The sequence below is a fragment of the Micropterus dolomieu genome, linkage group LG09, assembly GCF_021292245.1.
Source record: "Micropterus dolomieu isolate WLL.071019.BEF.003 ecotype Adirondacks linkage group LG09, ASM2129224v1, whole genome shotgun sequence".
Taxonomy (NCBI): domain Eukaryota; kingdom Metazoa; phylum Chordata; class Actinopteri; order Centrarchiformes; family Centrarchidae; genus Micropterus; species Micropterus dolomieu.
The window spans coordinates 13,251,427-13,275,453 of NC_060158.1; the positions used below are offsets into that span (position 1 = coordinate 13,251,427).

The window sequence follows — 24,027 nt, forward strand, 5'->3', positions numbered from 1 at the left end:
TATATTATTACACTTTTACTTGAGTAGGTTTGTAATTTTTTCCTCTAACTTTTTATGGGAGTAATTGTACTTTTTCTTGAGTAAAGATTAGTACTCTACCTGCCACTGACCAGCAGCACCAGTACTAGCGCTGACATGGTGAACATGAGACAGACAGCAGAGATGAGGGCAAGAGCAGAGTCAAAGCCAGCACAGGCCAAAGCACCAGTTTATGTAAGATTCATGATGATATGGCTTATTTATTTATTTATTTATTGTAATCAAGGGCTCAGCTGAGTTGATTTCTTTACCATAGGAGGGTTAAACAGTGTTACTAGTTTTAGAATTTTAAAGGCTCATTTAGTTATATACTCTACTTGCATAAAATTCTCAAGAATACAGGAATAAATGCCCCAGAGCCCCTGACAAATGCTTTGTTTGGAGAGTGGGCTGACCAGGGACAAACTCCTGGGCCACTTTTTAAGAAACGTGTGTCCTGAGGTGTGTCTCTGCTACGTGTCCATAAACAATTAAAAAGTAGTCAATTGTCACACAGAAACGAGGATCCTACAGTATTAGAGGAAGAGGACAGAGGTCACAGGAGCAGGAAAGAACTGTGGAGGACGAGCGTGTAAGTTGTATGGATAGCTACTAGACATAGTAGGCTATATTCTAAAACTCACGTAGTAAAAATACTTTGTTCGGCCAACGACATGTCATCAGAATTTGCATTGAAGACAGTTCTGTGTTCACAAACATTTGTTGCAGGGAGAGTAAGGGCCAAGTGAGACAGGAAATATCACAGACAGCTCACAAGTGTAACATTAGGATAACTAAATACATTTGTACTGTGGCTAGCTACTGTAACTAGCAGCTGTTCCATGTTTTTCATGGTATGTAGTCGGTTTTGTTCTAGTTATATTATATTCCGTCTCTCTGACCCTCTCCCTCTCCAGTCTATTCTTCATCTACTGTCACTACAAAGACCCTCTTTCAGCCACACTTAATACATTCTGTTTTCAAAAGTCATTAGAAATGAGCATTTAAGTGCTTTATTTAAAAAAAAAAAAACGGGGGGCATGCCCCTGAACCGCCCTAGCATTTCAGCGTCCCCCCAGGTTCAAAGTCTCTCCTATGCCCCTGTACAGAATTCATATAGTTCTCTACCTTTAGAGGGTGGCCCACCTGCGAGACTTGTTTTCTGCATTGCGAGGAATAGCCTAACCAAGGTGGCGGTATAGGTTATAGTGATGATGAAGAATGCAATGACTGGCCACCTTTTCTATAGTTGTATCTGTCTCCCTGCCTGCACTATCTATAGCCTAAAAGTATTGATGACAAGTCCAAATGTAGTCTCAGTGTAATACCTGCAATCAGCTTACCAATGTGACAGTTTTATGGATGTGTTAAACTTGTCCACGAGGTACCCCATTAGAGTCTCCTAACATTTGTTTCAAAATCGACATCACGATGCCGTGACCCGGATTCGAACCGGGGTTGCTGCGGCCACAACGCAGAGTACTAACCACTATACGATCACGGCTGGCCATCATGACTGCCTTTCCTCATTGTAAACGTAAACAATACTTAGACCACAGAATAGGTCTTTATCACTACTAGTCCTGTTACCAGACATAAGTAATAGCCTACCATTTCTACCTTTAGAGGGTTCCTGCGAGCCTTGCAGTTTACATTACACACAACGTGTATAGCCTAGGCCAATTAGGCCCTAGGCGACTAAATAAAAGCTATTCACTTTACAACATTGTATATATAGGTATATAGAAACGAGGTGGCGGTATAGGCAACGGTGATGATGAAAAACGTAATGACAGGCAACCCTTTCTATAGTTTTATCTAACTCTCTCACTCCCTGCATCATCTATATTGGATAATAATTCATAATGAGCCCATACATAACCTCAATGTAATGTCTCCTCTCCACTGAGCTAGTTGCATGGATGTAGCCTAGGCTACAGTGATTTAAACCAGAGATTAAATCAGCCAGAGTCACCGTATAAACTGGTGATTGCTTCGTCACTTCTGCAGGGTATAGCTTGCCGTGATCGTATAGTGGTTAGTACTCTGCGTTGTGGCCGCAGCAACCCCGGTTCGAATCCGGGTCACGGCAGTGAATTTTGAGTTAGAGGTTGAGGGATTTCGTGTGTCCACTCGAACTTTGACATAAGAAAGGCTTAGCCAAAACAACAGATTTCATGTCAAGCAATTTCTGTGACTATTGTAAAATTTGATTGACTGATTGGTCGATTGATTTTTGCCCCAGCAATTAAGAAACAAGTCAAAACATCCATGTTTTACAGCAGTTGCTATCAGACAACGGAAATTACATACATAAAAAAAGAAGAAGCCTATTTTGACAATTGACAAGTTACAAATATAGATCTGCGTGTCTGATATTCCCGGCCGCAGAACCAAAGATAGTGATCCGACCACATTGCTAAATATGTGGAAATCTCTGCCCTCAGGGCAATATGTAAACCCAATTGTTCTGCATTGACAAGTACTGACCACCAGATGTCGTTCGTGAACCTGTGCACAGAGGGGAGAGGCACATCTTGTATAAACTACAGTATAACCTTAAAGAACAGTACCTGGCATTGACATGAAAAACTGAGTACGTCAAAGCCACTAGGGCGATATTCAAATGATAATTTAATGGGTTTTGACATAAACATCTCTGCCATGCAGAGGATGTAGTCCTTCAGCCAGTCAGTCAACAGTACGGGTCTAGCCAAGCAAAATGGGCAACTGCAAACCCAGAGGCTCCAAAAGCCCCTGGTTCACTCCATGTCAAGCGGTTTTAAGTAATTTGATTAACTGCAAATTTGTTTAGGAATTTGCACCATTAGAGTTCAACATCAACTAAGACTATGACCCAATCTTGTGACCCTGGTCTTGGCCAAAAAAAAAGTTTTAACTTTACTCATCATAAAGTCAGTCAAGAAATGGACATTGTAACATTAAAGTCATTTTAATATTAATATGATTCTGCATTCCTTTTGACAGCCTACTTTTTAGTGTATTTTGATGCTAATACGATTATATTTGTGTTTTAGTAACATTTTTAATGTGTGCATTTTATTTGTTTCTTCACAGTATTGCTACTTTTTCTACCACGGATCCTACTGTATTATGTATTTATTATACTATAGTATAATTGCCTAATTATAACATGTAAAGTATCTACACGTTCGTTCATTCATTCACGGGTTGCCTGCGGCAAGGCTTTCCTCATAAGGAGTAGCTTCTCTCCCCCTGTCTCTCCCCCCCTCTCTCTGTCTGTGTCGCTCCCTGCAGCAGCCATATTGGAATGCTGGATGTGGAGAGGGGAAGCAGGAACAGGCGACGAGAGAGGGAGAGGGGGGAGACAGGCAGGAGCGAAAAAACACACTGTAACTACTCCTCGCTCTACAACTGAAATAACGGATTATATACCTACTGCTTACAGCTTCCCCCGCCGGTAAAGTTAGCGCAAACCTCCCGGACGTCCCCTGGAACAAGTCAACGTGAGTGATGTTGTGTTTTGGAGATTATTTCAAGAGCTGAAAGAAAGTGTGGGATGCGGTGAACAGTCAACGTTCGTCCTGGCTCGGTGACGTTAGCTGTTTCCTCTCCCAGTTTTTGCGCCGCTGTTAATATTTATTCACTTGGTTATAGTCGGGAAATAACTGATAAGTTAGCTTTAGCTTTACAGCACCAGAACTAGGACGTAGTTTTCCCCTTTTCAGTAACTTGGAGCAGTGGAAAAGAAGAGTGACCTACTGCCACTAAACTCGTCGCCACACAGTCACATGGAGTGAATGTGGAGTAAGTTAACTCTCAACGTTAAATAAGTGCACCGGATTAACCTACATTTAGCAACCGAATCTCTGTCTCAAGTATTTTTTGTTCCCTGTGTCATGGATTCAACACTCCATAACAAACTGAACCTGAACTCTTACTTTCTATCATAATGGATCAGTCATATTTAATTTTCGTGTTTCTGAAGACTTTAAAAAACCTAACCAGTTGGCCCAGTTATTTAGTGTTATGGGCTAAATAGCTGTGTTGATTAGTTAGAAGTGTGACAGGATGTGCCTGCATACACTCCCTCGCATTTTCCTGTGATTTATTGGCTAACATAATAGATCAGGTGCATACCAGTACAGATTATGTTAGAGATATTCATCCACAAATGTAATCTTGCAAATTAGAGCTGGAACAATTAGTCAAATAATCAATTGGTTCATTGACAACATTGGGTTTTGTTGTCTAACATTAATCAAGCAAAATGCTAAATATTCACTGGTTTCATCATCACATATACCTAACAATTGGCTGTTTTTCTCTGTTTTATATTACTTTCAGTTGAATAACGGGTTTTTGGGCTGTTGGTCAAACTTGTGCTGGCCTTTTAAAACAATGAATTGACTTATCAAATCTGTTGGTGCAGTTAGCACAGCATATTTCCTTATATGCAGGAGCACATTGAAGCCCTCTCAAAAAGGCACTGGTTTAAAAACATGTTTTCCCTTAATCTCCGATATAACAAAATGGTTATATTGACACTCAAAAGGTTTTCGCTAAAAACATGCCGCCTTATGTTCTGCATTCTCCCAACTGTGAAAGGGTTGTTGCTGGAGCCTAGTTTGCTTCTACTTCATATTCCAGATGCAAGCAAATGCTAATGAATTGCAGTATCCTGAGGCCAATGAGGCTTCAGACCCACTGTATACTAATAGGAGTGCCGTTCTGCAGACTTATATTTGCAATTCTGTGGACAAGCTAAACGTAACACAGTAGTTTGTATGCTGGTGTGGTCCATGACTGTTAGTTTAGGGAGTGCAAAGTTTCTTTAAGGTCATGGTTTTGGTTTTAGATGCACCTGCGTATCACAGTATTTGTACTGTACCTACAATGTACTAAACTGTGACTGTGTTTTCACTGTCATGTTGCAATTATTCACTGTTTGATTGAGGTATTCTAAATTCGGATGGGCTGTCATTTATTGAAACAAGCAAAATTAGGTGGTTGCGACGGTGTGACAATAACCTCTGGGAAATTCTTGTGATCTGAATAATAGCTATTCTGGTGAGATGAAAGCCTGTACCAGGATGGCGTCCTGCAGACGCTACTTCCTACGCTACAACAAGCCAGAGTTTGAAGGTTTGTCTCAAATGTTGCCTGTTCACAAACACAAAAACAGCACTAAAACGCTGTCAGCTGTAAACTAAATCTTAATTTAAATGGGATTGATTGGAAATGCCATTCACAGAGCTTTTTACAGGTTTGAGATGGGATTTCTGAATTAGCAAACAAGGCTCACACGGCTAATTAGCTTACCCACTTGATGAGTTTGTGTTTAGTTCCACTTCTTTCACTTACCATGACCAAGGGCTACATCACATGCAGAAGTAGCCCACTTTTTTCAGTGGTCTTTTATGGTAAATTTATATGGACAGCGACAACTTGCTGTGGCTGTGGTTTCTCCAGTTTCTTCAAATGATAGCAACCAGCCTTTCAGTGGGTTAGAGATGAAGTTTGTCCAATTTGATTACATTGAAATTCATCCCATCCATGTGTGTTTGAACTGTGGGGTAAACTACAGCCTCAGCCTACTAATTTGGCATCACATGCCATGACCTTCAGCGTATAAAACAAGCAGAAAACTTCAATTTGTAACATACATCATGTGGCTTTGGGAAAATTCCTTCATGTGGACCCTCTACTTTAATTTTTAGTGTTTTTTTAAATTTTTGCATAACTTTAGAAATAGTAATTTAATTTGTGATAGATGTCAGTAAGTCGGAAGAAATGAATTCACTTCACACTGACCGTAGAGTTAATAGCTACACCTTTCTTACTGAACTCTTCCTGTGGCTGGTCTACAGCAGGCTAATACAGGCGTGGCAGTGGGGTGTGTGTGCGCACGCGGTTCTGCTTCCGTGTGTGTGTGTAAATTGCAGAGCAGTGCAGGAGGCCTGTATTTATAGAAACACTTGACTACACTCCGAGATCTTACAGGAGCGGGCCACTACATTGCGGAGAACTTCGCTGTTTGAAGTCTGTTTTCTCTTTTTCTGTCCAGCGAGGCTGTGCGCCACCTATTTATTAAACTTTTCCTCCTTGCAGTCATCTACTTTGTATCCTACTCAAGTTTATTCTGTTCTATACAGATATGCAGACAGACAGAACAAAACTGTAGAGAAATACAAGAGGGTAACAAAGCCAGCAGTCTAGTGTCAGTAGATTGCACTATGTGGCGTGACTCATAATGACTCTAACTAGTGATAGCAATCACTGCAGACACATGCTGTGTGTGTGTGTGTGTGTGTGTGTGGAGGTATGTAGATGTCCTGAATAAGAGTATGTGTGTCTTTTAATATGTGTGTCATGAGGAATTCATGATTCCTAATGAAGTAATTTGTCTTGGGGTGATTTTCTACTTAAGATTTCAGGTTGAGCATTTTTTTGAAAAAACAAGTTGTTTGTTGTTTTCCTAGCAAACACAGTTTTCCCCAGTGATTGGCTCCTTCATACCTACTGTGTAAATACACGCAGCTGTGTGAAGGTCTAAGCTGTCTTCTCACATCTTGCACAAATGTATGAATGCTTTTTGCAAACTCACCTCAGGAAGGGAAAAAAAACATGAATGAACAGTTGAACTGAGCAAATTTTGTTTTTTTCACCAGTAAATTCATTTGAATGTATGACTAACCTTATGTGTGTGTTTGTGCAAATGCTGGCCTGTATGTGATTGTGTGTGCATCCTGACCCTATAAATTCAGCTTCTGTCTTCCGTGGAACTTATTCCCCAGCATCCTCCCGCGTGTGGTTTCAGCTGTGAAGGAAAAGGAGTGTGTGTGTGTGTGTGTGTGTTTGTGTGTTTGTGTGTTTTTGGAGACAGGAGACTGAATGATGGTCCATTCCCTTTTGCTTCTGGATTGGTTGCATTCAGGAAGCAGCCCCCACACCCCACAGAGCACTTACTGTACATCCTAGAGCCTGCTGCGTCCCTTGGGAGCTAAAAGGAAAACGTGGTCTTCCTCTCAGCAACACTACTGAAATCTATCTGCATGTTTATGTGTGTGCTGCTATGTTTGTGTGTACCTACCTGTTTGTGTGTGTGCTGTGCTGGGATAATGACTGTGTTTACCCAAGATAATGTGAGTAAACATGGTCTTGGTTTTGTCAGTTGAAAGTATCTTTGTACTCATTATAACTTGGTTTAGTGATATGTGTGTGCACATTATTGCGGTTGCATTTGTGTGTTTGCTAACTGAGGTGGAATTTTACAATAATTGTAAAATTGGACACCTGTGTGTAATTGTGCGTTAGTTGTTTAGAGTGTGACTATATACAGTATGTTAGAACTAGACTTATTAATCAGAGAGAGAGAGAGAAAGATACGGTATACACGGAGAGATAGATATATGGTATACACGCAGATACATCAGTATCTGTGTACATAATGTTGGCCGATAAGTAAAAACTGCAGTACAGAAATGTCATTAATAAATACTCAGCTTTATTAGTGATGTCTTTCTTCAACACACGATCTACAAATATAAAAAATATGCATTTCACCTTTCTACCCAGTTAGTGCAGATTCAGCGCTCCTGCAGAGTGGGGTTGAGTAACAGTATGAGATTATGATATGATATGATACCCGTCTCAAAAAATATCATGGTATATGGTACTGCGCAATTACTGTTCTGTTGAAATTATTAGTATTATCAGTCATAATGACACCTAACAGAATGAAAACAGAAGGTTTTTTTGGCTTAACAATTTCTTTATTATAATCTCATAAAATATGTCCTGACAGACATGAAACTTGAGATAAACATGAAATAGCCTAACAGTCATATGGTAGAATGACATACCATAGATAAGCAAATGTATATGATATCATAACCATCAATTTTCATACCACAGTGTACCGCTGCAGCTGTCTCACCTTTGTTCATCATCATCAGTGTACAAATATCAGATTTCCAAACAAAGAGAAAGAGTGTGTCCTAGTTGTAGTTCAGTTATACAATTGTAGCGCACCACCGAGCATCTCTCCTGTCAGGCTGCTGACAGCACTGTTAGCCGAAGAGTCAGTCACACTAGAAGTTGAACTGGTGTCTGGTTTGAAAGCAGTTTAGCTGACCGTCAGCGCTGCAAAGCATGCACGCAGCCAACAGACACAAGTTGCTGGCGTCTGTTTTTACCAATCATCACCCTTCTTCAACTGCACTTTGTGCTCCTTTAAAACACGTGACCATGGGGGGATTATGGGGAAACTGGAAAATAATTCACCGACTTGCTTGGTCATACATGGGCCAGCAAATTCAGAGATTAAATTTCTGCAAAATATGACATATATATATATATATATATGTCCCAACTATCCAGATTGGTGCATCCGTAACCTGAAACTATGTTTAACCTCTGTAGTGTTTGAATCCCCAAAATCACCTGGGTGTAGCTGGATTTATTGCCTGTATACCAGTCAGTTCAAGCAGGCGGCTATGTAGTATGCATTTCTCCTGCAGTCATGTTTAAAAACACGAGTTTTATGACAATAGATATTAGCAGATTTTTTGAGCTTGTCCTAATACAGTTGTTTTAGTGTCTGTATGTGTGCACATGGACCACTGTGCAGCATAGCATTCTTACTGCGTGTACTGAAATTTGCTACAATGGCAGGAAATTACATCGCAGTTAATGACTTGTCCCTCCTTGGGGCAAGCACACTCAAGGACACACTCATACACCCACACACACTTGGAGCGAGCTACTTTCAGTCATGCAGGTCACTGGTGCAGCGTATCAGCTAGTGATGAATGAAACTGGAACACAGCGAGTCACTATGAAAACTATGGTGTATGAAAATATTTATTGTTTGTGTCAGTTCTCTCAAAGCGATGCAGTGACTGCAGTCTAGAAAAGAACAATTACAACCACAGATATTGGAAATAAGTTGCCCCTCTCCCTCTGTGTGTGTGTGTGTGTGTGCGCGCGTTTGTGTCCTGTTTGAGCGGACAGTCAGTGTAATTACATTGCAGTGAGTCAGAGAGGGTGAGAGAGAGAGAGAGAGAGAGAAAGAAGTAATTGTTGGGCTTTGTCACATAGACACAGAGAAAAGAGGCGGGAGGAGGAGACAGCTGGGTGGAGAAGAGAGAGAAAAACAGAAATAGAAAATGATGCAAGATGACAGAGGGAGTGAAGGAGAAGAGGTATACCATATCCACAGTTTTTAAACACATGAAAATATTATCTGTGTGACGTGCGTGTGTGACATGTATCAAGCTATTGTCTTTTAGCTTCAAAGGCAGCCTTGGTGATGAGTTTCTTTTGCCCCCTGCTGTGTCTGTCCATTTGTTCAGCTGTCCATATCAGGATATGTTTCAGACAGCAAATGCACTTTGTTAAATTAATAAAAATACATATACATATTTATAGCAATATTTTTCTTAAAGTTTTCTTACCGAGAGTTAGATGAGAAGATTGATGCTGGTCTTTTATCTGCATGCTTAATATGAAGCTACCGCCAGATGCTGGTTAGCTTAGGTTTTCATCAAGTCTGGAAACAGGATAAAAATGCGCCCACCTGCAACTAAAGGCTCACAAACACGTTATATGGTGTTTGTTTAATCCATACTTACTTTTAATTCCCCCCCCCCCAGCAAAAAATATGTGGTTTTACTGCCAGACTATTTGTTGGCTGGGCGCATCATCTTACTGAGTCTCTGGCAGTCAACTGGCAATGTGCCCTCTTTTGGTTTTTAAACATTAAAAAATTTGATATAACATGTTAATTACACTTGGTAGCACATGATACCAACCGATCAAAGTATTCTTAAATGTTAAATCAAAGTACAATCACTTGTGTCTGATGTTAATTGTAACTGACAGCACACAAATGTATCCATTGATACTGAATATCTAGTAGAAGCAGCTTTAAACGATTAGACAAGGACTTCATAATGTATAATAGATGACAGATTTATTGTTGTTTTCTTCCCGAAAGAAAGTTAATATGGAAAGTTACACAACAGCATCCCTAAAAGCTGACACAGACTACAAATACAGACAAGTATTGCCACGTTACTACTGTCATTTGAGCTTGAAGATTTATATTGCATTAGTTGATCCCGTAGAAGTTTGACCCTGATTAGGAAAGTTTTAAGTTTTACAACTTTGACATGAATCTGTCTTACAGATTTTAGGACACAAACTCAACCAGTGTAGTGCCTGAGGATTTACTAAATTAATTAAACTTTTTTTCTCTATTGCAGCTCAGTGATTAGACCAGATACTCTACTTGATGTTTAAATACAGTGAAGATATATTGATCTATGCATGGTTGTGTTTACTAGTGTAGTGACTGGTTTTAGGATAAACATGAAGCATTTAAGTTGCACAATCAAGAGAGTGAGACAAACAAGTAAAAAAATTCTTCAAACAATCAATAAATCACTCCTCAGCAGGGTGAGGGTCTGTTAAGCATAATATGGGCTCATGGATATCCATGAGCATATATATATATCATACTTAATGGATCCACAGCCTTCATATCTTTGTAACAATTAAAATGAATCATTATTCCGGCTTTCACCATCCTAGTAAACTGTAATTATATGTAATCAATGTGTATTAAGTCATCAATCATCCCCTTCCTGGTTACATAAGTCGCCATCTTTGTTTGTCCCAAGCTAAAATTCATTAGTTGACATGTGTGCTTTACAGACTTTTTGTATTTAAAACCAAGAATGAACATTTGCTTGGAGAAAACCTCCACAGAGAGAGAGAGAGAGAGTGTCATCAGTGTCTGCTTGGCCAATCATGACCTCATTTGTTCTCTAAATTCATGCACAGCCACACACCCACAAAAACACACAGTCATAATAGATCAGAAAGAGAGAGAGATCAGCAGTGAAACACCTGGATATGAGCCATAGGTATGACATCACACACCCTCACAGACTAGTGCGCTAGCAGAAACTAGTGTTGCTGAGGTCAGATGTGGGTATAATGCCCCAGTGTGTCAATGTATATGTCTGTCTGTGTGATTAGTCACCAGCAGGCTCACTCCTGTAACAAAGGTTCACTGAAGAAGAGTCTCGAGGCTGTTTGTCTGTCTTCATACACTCTCTCTTTGTCTGTTAATTTTTTTTCTTTTTCTTCCTGTTTTTAAAAGATTTTAACATATATGTCAGCAATATCAATTGCAAGTACTAGAAAACCCCAGCACAGCCTGATTTAAAAAAATATATATAATTAACAACATTTCATTTCAGTGATCATTTCCTCACTGAATATGTTCGAGCATCATAGAGAAGTTTACCAGGGACCAAACAAACAATACTGCACTGCTAAAACTGTGCATTTGTTAGATTTGGTGGATGTTTTGGAATCTGTTATAGTGGCTGGTTTGTTTCCTTAGGCCAAAGTGTAACATGTTGATGCAATAAGAGCTTTTGCTATTTTATTAAATCTTTTTATTATTGTTTTGGACATTCAGGCGAAGTAGAGAGTCTCATTAACCCTGGGAGACCCAGTTCTAAATGTACGGTAAAAACATCACTTGAAAATGCATTTCCACTAGAGGGCGATGTCAACACACCAACTCGTCAAGCAGGGATTCACAGTGGGAGGGAGATGGGGACTGATTGCCCGAGCTTAGATCCACCTTCTAAATGAGAATCACATGTGTGTGTGTGTGTGTGTGTGTGTGTGTGTGTGTGTGACATCTTGGCCTACAAATCCAGTGGCCCATTAATCTCCTTTACTCCTGAGCAACTCTCATCTTGTCTGTCTGCTTGTTTGCTTGCTTGCTTACGACGTGTGTGTGTGTGAGGGGGAGAGAGAGAAAGAGACTGACTCTGCCTGCCATGGCTAATTCATATTCTTTGTGTTAAGTGTCCTGTGTAAATATAGTGTGACATACTGGAACTGCTATCAAGAAATCAGTAACAGCCAGGTGATGTTATGGCACTTCTGCAGGCACTAACAGTAGAAAACAGCTATAGGCTAGATGGGAAAGTTCCAGTGAAACAGATTTCTGCCTTTAGGACGAGGGTGTTCATGCTCTGAAATGCTGACTTATACTGAGCCTGCTGCGATTATAGACAAATTTGCTGGCATATCAAATGATGCCTCTTACGCTTAAGATTTTAACCACTGTTTTATTTTGGCAGCCAACATTGTCTCCCATCTTTACAATCAGTCTGGGAATAAGTTAACATTTGAAACAACCAAAAACACCGGAGATTGCTGATAGTGGCTAACATGATTATTTCACTACATACGGTGATCATTATTATTAATCCTGAAAATTGTTTAGCAAAAAGGCACAAAGTGTAATAAAACTGCATAAAATGAAGGAGGGATTCTGTGATTATTAACTGTAGCCACCAAAGCCCAAGTTACACTTTCTGTATCCTGTACGGTTTTTAAAGGTCTGTGTGACATAATTTTCTGCGTGAACCATACGCGCAGACAAATGTCTGAACATGCTGGTGTGTACAGACACACACTGTCTGTATACAGAACCAGGCCCGAGTCTATTTTTGAATCTGGACCTCAAGTTTTCAGTATTCAGTGGCACAGAGGTAACTTAAAACCTCACTGGTGATTTTCACAGATGGCAACCATCAGCCATACTAATAAAAATGTTGACAAAATTTACAACATTAAAACATATCTATTATTGTATTTTTCATTTTGATGAGGTTGTCTACAGGGTGAGTAAAGTACTCCCAAATTATTGGTAAAATTAGTTTAGGGTAGGTTTACCTCTGTCTCTATCCCTGCATGTGATTTGATTACAGTATAATTGGATTAAATGTGCACCCCCTTACAAAACAAAGTCATTGAAACAACTGCCTGTCGTGCCCCCCCGCATCTCCCATTGTCTGTCATGTGTTTTTGTTCTGAAGATGGATGACTTTTAGGACAGTGCTGAGTTGAGAATATTACATTATGACTAATTGAGTAGCACCTCGGTGGTGCATTTGTGTCAGAGAGGCAGAATAGCCAGAGGCAACACAGCTCACACACAATGTTTAAATAACCCATACTCCTCTCCCTCTTTTGTTATGTCATTCTCAGTTCTACCTTTTGCCCATATATTATCTCCTCCTCATTTTCTACTGTATTTTTCCCCATATTGTTCCTATTGCTGTCTTTTACGCCTCTTTTCCTCTCTTTTTTTCACTTCTTAATTGTTAAATTTCATAATTTCTTTCCATCCTCACTTGCTTTCCCTCATGTCTCATGTACATCTGGCTCCCTTGCTCCCCCTCCATCCCTCTCCTGGGACACAAAGACACCCCTCCCACTCCCCTCCTCCCCTCATCCCTTCCTCCTTTTCTCTCTTCCGTCTCCCTCCCCCCTTTCACAGTTATAGGCTGCCTACTACTCATCTCCGTCTTCCCTTCCCCAACTCTTCTCCCGCTCCACGCTGCTGTGTGTGTCGTGGTAGTGTAGTAGCAGTAATTGTAGTAGTAGAGGGAGGAGGAGGAGGAGGAGGAGGCTGAGTTGTAAGCTTAAGCCGACATTAGCCTTCATTACTGAGTTAGCTGGCTAGCACATCTCAGCGCTGGTCCGTAGACCACAGAAGCCCGGGATTTTGGCTTTTCCCAATTAAACTGTCTGTCTGGGGGTTACACTCTCTTCTCCTCTTCTCTTCTCTTCTCTTCGAGACTTTAAATGGAAGGACTATACCATGGTAAGAATTTTTGTGCATATGCGAGTGGCTTACGTGTGCACGTGTGTTTATGTGTGTGTGAAATTGTGTTCGGTGTGTGGGTGTTTGAAAATGTACGAATAAGTGTTTTTATCCTGTAGCCTCTAAACTCAAAATACATTTTTGGGAGTTTGTGTGTGTGCAGTACATTTGTATGTAACTGTATCTGAAGATGCTAGTTCTAGTTGTTCATTTTCTTACCACTGAAAAGTATGAATTGAAAAGTGCAGTTTTGTGGTAGTTAAAATAATTATGCTGATCATGATGATGAGGAGAAGGTGGAGGAAGAGGGCGACCAACTGTTTAATACACGCACTTACAAGCAGCATGGTTCCAGTTGATTGAAAGAACTAGAACTGAGATGGTTTCCCAACTAGTTGATTGACAATTTTGTCAACTGATTAACCCTTTAATTGTCTGTCTTAAGCAACACTCCCTAAGATTTTTTTCACAAATGTGATCATTTTGTTTGTCTCTCTGTTTTATATCATTGCAAATTTAACGTCTTTGGGTTTTGAACCGTTGGTGCAACAAATCAAGACATTTGAAGGCAGAAAACTGGAAAACGTTTTACAGACCATATGATAATGGATTGTGAGTGTGTTATGTGGAAAAACAGGGAGATGTAAGTGTTCGGTTGCCTGTATGTAGGAGGCTTCAGCTTGAAGTGTGCATGTGCAGTGAAGGGGGTTAACTCTGTGTGTGTGTGTGTGTGGGATGCAGGCAGTATGTGTGAGTTGATATGTGTGTCAAATTAGTGGGTTGTGTTTCAATACAAGTGTGCATCCATCTGTAGACTGTTGCCCACCTGGCTCTGTGTGTAGGTGTTCTGTGTAGGTGTGTGCGTGTGTGTGTGTTGCATGTAAATGTAGGCGTGAAGGAACAATCCCCCTGCGGCGCTTTGTTTCTAGGTTATATCATCTATATTTGAGTATTTAATATTTCCATATTGGTTCATAATTGATGGAAATTCGCTAAACAAGAAGTGTAGCTAGCAACTTCCCTCTCCCACACACACATACACACATACACACACAACACTGCACTTTTACCTGCTGTTACTTTCAAGCATTTTAGCCGACACAGATGTGATGCTAGACAAAGGTTAGAAAGAGGTGCAAGGCATGAAATTGCACTCAAGTTCATTTTATTTATACATGCTAAAATTACAAATTTGACTCAGAGGGCTTTTCAATCTATAGAACATACAACATCCACTGTCCTAAGACCCTTGATATTTAGGATCCACAAAAATATATAAAATTGATGAATTATAATTGCATGTATTGGCCATTTTAGCTTAGTTAATTATACATCCATAGCGTGGTGTACTACTACTCTCATCCTACTTCTCTAGAGCCAAGCTAGTAAGGATTTACGTCCATTGGCCAATCAGAATTCAGTATTCATTTTTAGCCCTCTAAACCAGTTCCCTAGTGTTTGCTCTCATAAAAAGTCAAAGAAGAATTAATTATTTAACATTACGTTTGATTTTCTTTCTTAATTAAGACCATGTTTTCAGCGGGTATGTAAGTTATATGCTTAAACCCACAACCTGACTTTGTTTAAAAAAACAGAGACATGATACCATTTAAAAGATCAGTTTAGAGCTTATGCTATTTCACCAGTTCATACGTTCTAATTCTGTTGGGATGAATTATACATGGTGTAACTGGTCTGAATGTGATACCATTAACATGCGCGCCGCTCCAGTAAGCCAGTTAGCTTTATCACTGCACCTGAACTATACACACTTGAGTGAGTGTGTGTGTGTGTGTGTGTCAGCGTGTGCAGTTTTGCAGATAAATGTCTGCAAGCAGTCATGCGTTTATGTGACCTTATTATGTTTCATGCATGTAGGATTTATCTTGGGTATGCATCATCTGTGTGTGGGTGTGGGTGTGGGTGTGGGTGGGTGTGGGTGTGGGTGTGGGTGGGGGGGGGGGGGGGTGTGCGTCCGTGTAAGTGTGTGCAATGGATTTTATTTTGTGTTTGTGTGATAGCCTGGTTTTGAATTATTGCTTGATGTTTATCTGAATGTGAATAATGAGAAAAATGCACATTATCTATACAGCTCACCGGGGCAGTATTTTTTATGTTTTTCACTCTAAATGGATTCATGAAAAAACACTTCTCTATTGTATTTAAAGCACTTTATGTGTCACTTTCAAAGTCAGAACCTTTCCTTGGACCATATATTTTCAAGGACAGAAGTGTGTGTGATTCTATGCATTTGTGTGTTAGTGTGACTGACAGGTGTGATCGGTGCCTTAGGGATTATGTTGTATCGTAAGACTGCACGCCCCACTAACACCCTATTGTCCAGAGGGTCACACACACACACACACACACACACACACACACACACACACACACACACACACACACATTCAAGCGTGTGCCTGCTCAGCTTGAAGTTTAACCATTAGACACAGAGCAACGAGGCAGAACAGCTGACTGCTCCCATCAGGTTAAATCAGTTGATTCCTGCAGGAGAAATGTTTTATTTTTTTGCGGGGGAAAAGAACATCTGCCGCTATGTCTCCTCAGCCAGTTTGATCTGTCACGGTTATGTTGAGCTGCACACAGTTTTATTCAGTTTCTCCAACTTTTACTTCCATCTACCGAACGGCTGCTTCAGCCTTTCTGTTTTACATGTAAGAGGAAATTCAGAGCAACACAAACTGAAACCGAGTCCGGTGTCCATGTTTGGACATGCAAAAACAAGGATATTTGTACACAAATATATATGTGTAATGGAAGCTCACAATAAAACATATAAGAAAAACATGTTGTTGTAATGTTAAAACACAATATTTTGCTTTAACAGTCTCTTCAGCTCTTCAACTGAGCGCACCTTGTTCTTAATATTGTGTTGTTACATAGTAAAGAATAACTTTGCTGTTAAGTCTCTCCATTTAAGATAGGGTTTGTCTTTCATTAGTTTCCATGACTAATAATAGAAAAGAAAATTCTCTTACTCTCTGACCTCCCTCAAACTGTGCATTTTATTTAACTACTGATCTGAGACCAATAGTTTAGACACTCATTGCATGGCAGAGTCTCTCTTGATTGTTCTGTCTAATTACGTTACCAAAAAAACCCTGTGATTAACTTGCAATTACACACCGCTTGCAGACATGGAGACTGTGTGACCGCAGTGTTTTTGTGTGTGTGTGTGTGTGTGTGTGTGTGTGTGTGGCGATACATCTGTCTGGAAAGGTGTGTGTGACGGTTTGTTTTCTGTATTTTTGGTCATTTGGTGCACAGTAGTAACAGCTGAGGGAGAGTACCAACACACCTTTTTACTAATGCTGGCTCATGACACAGGTGTGAAAGAGAGAAGCAACATGTGTATGCATCAGCAGGACCACCGAGCAGCAGTCAAAAGTGCTAACGAGTACTAAACAAATGCTAAACACAAATCAGAATCCTAACATTTCAGAATGTGGTGACAAATGTTCTTTTTCAGCTAACAGAGCTGTAATTCTGAAGGTAACTGTAACTCCTGTAACCTCCACAATAGCTTGTGTAGGCCACAAACTCACAGTAGAAAAACAGTTTGAGTTACTGAGAGGGTGTTCTGCAACAAACTTACCTACAACAACACATACTTCAGAGCAGTTGTCAACTTGACAACATATTCTAAATCATTTGTGGGATAGACAACTGTATATTTCCATAGATCTGAGAAATTAATTCTTGCTCCTCTCCTCTCCTGCGTGTCTGGTCCTTGAGGACAGCTTGAGGAGCAGGTGTTTTGGGCCGCCTGCCAGTCTACAGGCAAGTAAGTGTGTGTGTGTGAGAGAGAGAGAAAACCCATGGGCCTCTTTGATATGTGTGCAGTGGAGGCTATTAAAAAGACTGGTTTGTAATTAGCACAATGCTAGCACTCCTGCTGTACATACTATAAAGAAAAGAATAAAATCATAGAGCGAGCCATAGTTAACACTTTTCAACACGGTGTTGCTAATGATTTAAATCACAAACAAGACACGAATCAACTTAACTTACAAACTTAACTCACGACAGCGTTTAGACAAATAGTCAGAGTGAGCATTCATGGGACAGATGGTGTCTGAAGGGGTTCAGATCTATTTACTGCAGATGTAGACACTCCATGTCTGTTTACTGTGGTCCATTTTACCCACTTAGGATATGGTTTAGTCATTTATTATAATGGTTGTCTTTGGCTGAATCATCGAAAGGGTGATCCATGACTACAAGTCGAGAAATGAGAAAATATTGTGCCTAAAAACACAAGTAACTCTTATAATTAATGTTTTGGGGGCAGCATGCTCTGTGTTTTCTTACAGGAGATAAAGCTTTACATAAGAACTTTTCTGCTGTTGCAGAGCTGAGCAATGCTAGGGGTGCATTTAATAAACCTACATTTCCATCTCAGAATTGAAAATGTGTCACCTAAATAGAGAGAGAAGTTAATAATGTCAGAGCATTTGTGGTAATTTTTGTGGTTGCAATTAAGATGTTATTGTCAAAAGGCTTCTATTCATATTCGGTAACTGTCACACATACACACAAAATCTAGTGGTTTCATATTACAAAGGGTTTATCGATGATACGCACACCATGAGTCACCTTGCTGGTACTTCCTTTTGGTTTGTCGGTTTTCTTCTTGCCATTACATCGTTTTTGTTGACAACCCCTGGTGTCATTTCACTGTGCGTGTGTGTGCGTGTGTGTGTGTGTGTGTGTGTGTGTGTGTGTACATCAGGGTGTCTAAAGCACTTAGGCACTTAAACTCCTGACCTCCTCCTGCACACAGCCCTATCACTGCCCTAACTGGGTGTCAAGTTGTCAAAAGGCTTCTCCCGGGCTTTGTGTGGGAGTTCGGGAGCTGCGGTATCGATGGAGTGTTTGTACCTAGTCAGTAATAAGAGTCGAACTGCCACTTTGACATTGAACTTACATTTAGCCTTTTAATATCCAACTTTGGGTTACAACATATATTCTCTTCACTTCCCTTATGTAGTACTCCCAGAAATTCATATTAAGTGGCATTGAGTACATACTTTTATATTGCAAAATGATTACGTTTAGTTTGAGGAATATTTGAATGCAGAGTCACCAGAGAAGTTTTGTTTTGCTTCTTTAGAGATTTGGCCATCAGTCAAATGGGTCTGTATAGCTCCTACTGACCACACAGTGCTGCCAGAGCTTAGAAAATATGCTTTAAAATGTTACAGAAGAGTGACCAGCCCGTTCCCTCTAGGCAAGCATAGTGGTTCTGTGAAGATGTAAATGTCCCAAGGGCTCTCCGTAGAAAGGGGTGTTATGTTAAGGATGTAACACTTGCACTCACCTTGTGTAAAGCAAGCTGAAACCTTTGTCTCCAAAAAACCCGACATGCTCATTCGCATAGAAGCCAAAGAAGCGTGTTCCAGCCTTGAAACCATGGTTGTGTTCATGTAGTAAGTAAACTATACAATCGTTTCAAGAGTATAACCACATATCATACTGTAGTTTTACCCACCAAAGGAAGTCAAGAGGGTAGACGGACCTGAAGCCCAGTCACTGTTAACGTCCTCACAGCTGCTCAGCATGAAGCCCTGAACAATAAACCTGTTACCTTTGCTCTTTTAACCAGTGGCGCTTCAGCATATCTTTGGTGGTGGTAAATCATGTAACAATGGGATAGTGATTCTAAAAAGAATCAATCACTGTTCCGTTGAAAAGTCGACAGGATATTGATTAAATTGTGAGGCAGTCACTGGCATCTCCACTGCAATTTACGGTCGGTAACTGAATTGTTCAGTGACTCGTACTTAAACAAACCAGCTAACTCTGTTCTTTCTATCTTTGTCTTTCAGATATTTCCAGGATTGCCTACTACACCGGTGAGTAGCTGACCCTCATGTACTCACCTGCAAACAGCACTGATGATCACAAAGCCGCTTCCAGGAGTGGTTTCATTTCAGTAATATTTTATTTCCTAGAAGGGATTACAGTGTAAATAAAGTTTCTATATTATTATACTATATGATACTATATTATAGGATTACTTCGCCCACTATGCTGTAGTATATTGAGGGAAAGCAAAGATATTAAGATGGTTCGAATTGCTGTTAATATAAGCCCTCTGTGGTCCACTAATTAGTAGGAAACATTTACTGTATTTAGAAAATGGGCAAAGTGGCAACATGAGTCAAGATTAAAGGTAAAAAGCCTATAAATCGCATATGTGTGATGGGAATCCGTGTATGTGCTGTGTTATTGTTTGTGCGTGTGTGCTGACATCCTCTTATTAAAGAGTTAAACTGTTGAGAATATCCTCAGGAGCTCAAGATGCTTGTAATCTGTGTTGGTACTAATGAGAAGATACACTAATCGCACATCTTTATGTGAGTCATGTTTGCGAGTGTGTAAGACAATTATACAAGAGAGAAAGCAGACAGAGTGGGACTCTATCTGTGTGCGAGTGTGGTGGATTATTTTATTAGTGCAGACAGGGCTGAGGGAGAGTGAACATCGCTCTAGTTGGAGTTTGTGACTAATTGTAATCTTCACACCGTAGATGCCGGTAACAAAATATGATCCATGAAGACAGTCCACATTTAGCTCTCAACAGTCTGAGGGTGTAATTATTTTTCCTTTTGTAGTACCGAAATAAAGTAAGCAGTATATTTCTGACATGTCATGGCATCGTGCCCTGAAAGAAGGCCTTGCTGGCCAGTTACATATGAATTAAGTTGCCAGTGTCCAGCAATTCCTATTGCTCTTTTGACCTGGAACATAATGCTACAGTTGGAACTCAATCTAAAATGCTGCCACACAAATTAAAAGCATATTCGCAGATAAATGAGTGTCAGCTTTCTGCTCTCTCCAACTATAAAATCTTAAGACCTTTTCCTCCTCTCTCAGCACTGTGAATGTGTTTCACAATACTCGTTGCAGCTATGAGGAGACAAGAGAATGAAAATGCAATTGTAGATACAGAGGCCAAGTTGGACAGGATGTTTTAAGGGTAATTCCGGTGTGTGCAGCAATGGTGTTGTGGTTTTGTCAGCTTAATTTAAAGAATGCTGTCTTGTTAGTTTATGTTTTGTTCCTTCATGCCTTGGTTGATAACCTTCAGGTGTGGGGGGTTTTTAATACGGTCACTTGGTATGCCCAGGTTTAGTCATTGTTATGTGGCACAGCAGTACATTTCAAAATACATTTGGCACTGTAAAGTGTGTCTGCGATGGACTGCCGACCTGTCCAGGGTGTACCCCACCTTGCGCCTGATGTCAGCTGGGATTGGCTCCAGCCCCCCGCGACCCTGTACGCAGGATAAGCGGTTGACGATGGATGGATGGATGGACTGTAAGAGCAGTGGAACCTAATTACATTTTCATTGCCATATTAGAAAACTGACAGAGGGAGCTGTGACATTGTCAGTAGAAAACTGGGACTGTAGTGTGTACAGTGGAATTCTGCTTTACCTTTGACACAGGTATGAAAAAAATTTAGGGGTCTGTATCAAAAGAGTAATATAGTGGAGTAAAGAGTGATGTAGATTACAGGCAGGAAAAATCCTTTTTAAATTTATGAGGTAAAATACGTTTGTAATTCAAATAGCCTTTGAGTTTTAATTTCAAAGCATCGACAGAAACACGTTGATTGTCCACTGATAAAACATCAAAGTAGCTATTACAGTTTTGAGGTTTATTTGTATTTTTTATTTATTTGTTTAATTCATCAGGGACAGTGCACATTAATAAAACATTGATGTAAATGTGCCAGAGTTAGCTAAAAGACTATTTTTCATCTGTAGTCCCTGGACAGGTGTTATTCTATACAGTCAACCTAAAAAACAGAGACAATAAATGACTGGCATCTTTAAATTCTTTGAATTGCATTTAGTAGATAGTCGGTGTTGTGTTTCCCTCCGCTGTTAAAATAATGATGTGTTCATAAACACACACACAGGCAGAGGCAGAGAGAGAGAGAGAGACTTTGGCACAGTCCCAAAAGAGCGCTTCCCATTCGCGGCAGCATCCGGCCCCCTGACAAAAAGCTTTCAATAGTCCCCCCCCCACCCCCCCACCCCCACACACACACCCACACACACACACACACTACTAAAACCCCCTGCTCTCATCAGAACAATGGCCAGTGCCTGAAATTGACACACACATACATACACACACACTGTTCACCGTCTCACCCACAAGGTGCCATTAAGATTTCTAGTTTCTGTGAGTCTGCTGTGTGCATTTGTGTTTGTGTTCAGTAGCTCGTCGAGGTTCAGTTCTTCAGCTGAGCATGTGTTCAGGCGGATAAATGTCCGTTTGATTAATGGAGGCTGGCATCTGGTCAGCAGTAACACTCACAGAGATAGGTGGCACCTTTGCTCGCAGGACATTGTAGGACATTGCGCGTTGCCTTGGATATGAGCCTATGGGACAGCACCTCGAGCACTCTAGATAGAAAGAGAGAGAGTGTGACCTCAAAGTAATGACTTTGAATGTGCAGTATGAAGTGTGATTGATTGAGACCTTGTGGTTTGGAATTGGATTGGTTTGTTTGTCGCAGCTAGTTTGCATGCTGGGCACAGCAAGGCAGTGTCTGTGTTGGCAAAAAAACGCTCTTTTCTACTCTGCTCTTCTCTTTAGGGTTTGGGAGATTTTAATTTCATTTGTTTATTTTTTGTCCACAATATTTTGTTAAAAAAGATATGGAGGTTCTGAGGATTTCCTTGTCTACTTTGGCTAAGCTGGTCATCGTGGACAGCCTGGAAGAGCAGAGTTCAGGGGATTGTTGCAGTTCACCTTAGAGTTAAATATAGAGCCTATTGTTCAGCTTTAAATTGGTTTGGGATGAGTATAAGATGGGAGTTGATGGAGGACTAAAGTGGGTTTGTGCTTCTGATCAGCGATTACTGTTATTGTCCAGGTTTTCTTTTTACATCTGTGTTTAGTTTTTTCTTTTATCTTCAGTGAATTAAATACTGTGGATGTGTCTTATAGTATCTGTGAGTAGAAATACAAATTTTCTCTACCCTTTGCCTTACATTTGCAATGGTAGCAATAATTGTACAATATAAGGGCTGTTCTGAGGTCAGCTTCATTAAACAGAAGTGGGAGGATTTTATTTTTTTCCATTGAACACAAGAGACTAGCCAGATTAGCATATTAATAGTTTCTAGCTCCTCCTGCTCCTCCAACAGCAGATCTCTCCCAATCTCTCTCATTCCCCACTCAACTTTCTTTCAGCTGCACTGCTCTGTCCTCTTTTTCCTCTCGTTCACCTTGATACAATCGCTGCATTTTTTTTCTGCCTCTCTGTCCCACTGTCTCTTTTTCCTTTGTTTTTCTGTCTCACTCTTTTCTCTCACTTTCTTTTTCCAAGGGAAGAAGTTAACTTTCTCTTTTGTTTATCACTGAGCACAGTAATTGTCTCTCCTTCTGTGTGACCGCCAACTAACTGAATCTCCATTGAATCAACACTGCACAAGTTGGATTTGTCTGGGAGCTTTTGCTGGAGGAGGCACGGGGGACTCAGTGAAATAACCCAAATCCACGGCAACTGTGAAACTATGGAGTGCAGGCATGAGGCAGAAATTGGGCAAAAAACAAACAGTGTGTTGTCATCAGAGAGGGGCCGCTGAGGAGTTATCGAGAAGTGGAGAGAAGAAGAAGAGGAGGGAATTTTCTGGATGAAACTAATTTTAAATCTCTGGGTATCTTTCTGGACTGATTAAACATTGGATCACAGGAAACGATTAAGAAGACAAGACTTGACAAAGAAGTAAACTCTAAGAAGGATGAGAATAGTTTTACATTTTCGCTGTTTGTCTGTTTTCTGTAGCATCTTCACACTTACACAAAGAGTCAACAGACCAGAAAACTGGCCTTTTTGAGGATTTCTGCTGTTACCCCTCTGGAAGTAACGATGCTAACGATGCTGTTGACAAAAGATTTCTACTTTGGAGATGGTGTGTGTGTGTCTTAGTGTTTGGGTTATGTGAGCATGTTCTTGCAGCTGTAACAGGTCCTTGCTGTGTGTGTCTGTGTGTGTTTATTTGTGTAACTTCTGCACAAGAAGGGTTCACTGTGTGTGATGCGTGGTTGTGAGACCGCTAGCTGTCTGTCTGTCCTCGGTCCAGACCGACACAGGGAGGGACAGACATGTGTTTCGATGGCGATGAGCGGCTGTAGCCCCTTCCCCATGTGTTGGGACAGAGGTATGAATGAAATCTTCTTTACACACACACACACACACACACACACACACACACACACACACACACACACACACACACACACACACACACACACACTGAAACATACACACAAACACAA

General features: G+C 40.5%; 1 protein-coding gene and 2 non-coding genes across 16 annotated transcripts in view; 2 read left to right on the forward strand and 1 right to left on the reverse strand.

Annotated features, from left to right (window-relative positions):
- Window positions 1-1,450: 1,450 nt before the first annotated feature.
- On the reverse strand, window positions 1,451-1,522 carry trnah-gug. The gene has a single exon. It is a non-coding gene; the product is annotated as a tRNA-His (tRNA).
- A 516-nt stretch (window positions 1,523-2,038) lies between these two features.
- On the forward strand, window positions 2,039-2,110 carry trnah-gug. The gene has a single exon. It is a non-coding gene; the product is annotated as a tRNA-His (tRNA).
- A 1,199-nt stretch (window positions 2,111-3,309) lies between these two features.
- The window catches only part of ptk2aa (protein tyrosine kinase 2aa), an 84,327-nt gene continuing 63,609 nt past the window's right edge, over window positions 3,310-24,027 (forward strand). For 4 of the 14 annotated variants that reach the window (XM_046059791.1, XM_046059783.1, XM_046059786.1 and 1 more), the window contains exons 1-3: window positions 3,310-3,506; window positions 3,729-3,807; window positions 19,552-19,578. In XM_046059791.1, the coding sequence (XP_045915747.1) occupies window positions 3,801-3,807; window positions 19,552-19,578 (34 nt within the window). In that variant the 5' untranslated portion in view covers window positions 3,310-3,506; window positions 3,729-3,800. The remainder of the gene's footprint in view (window positions 3,507-3,728; window positions 3,808-19,551; window positions 19,579-24,027) is intronic. The other 10 variants (XM_046059788.1, XM_046059794.1, XM_046059787.1 and 7 more) reach the window with 6 other exon arrangements.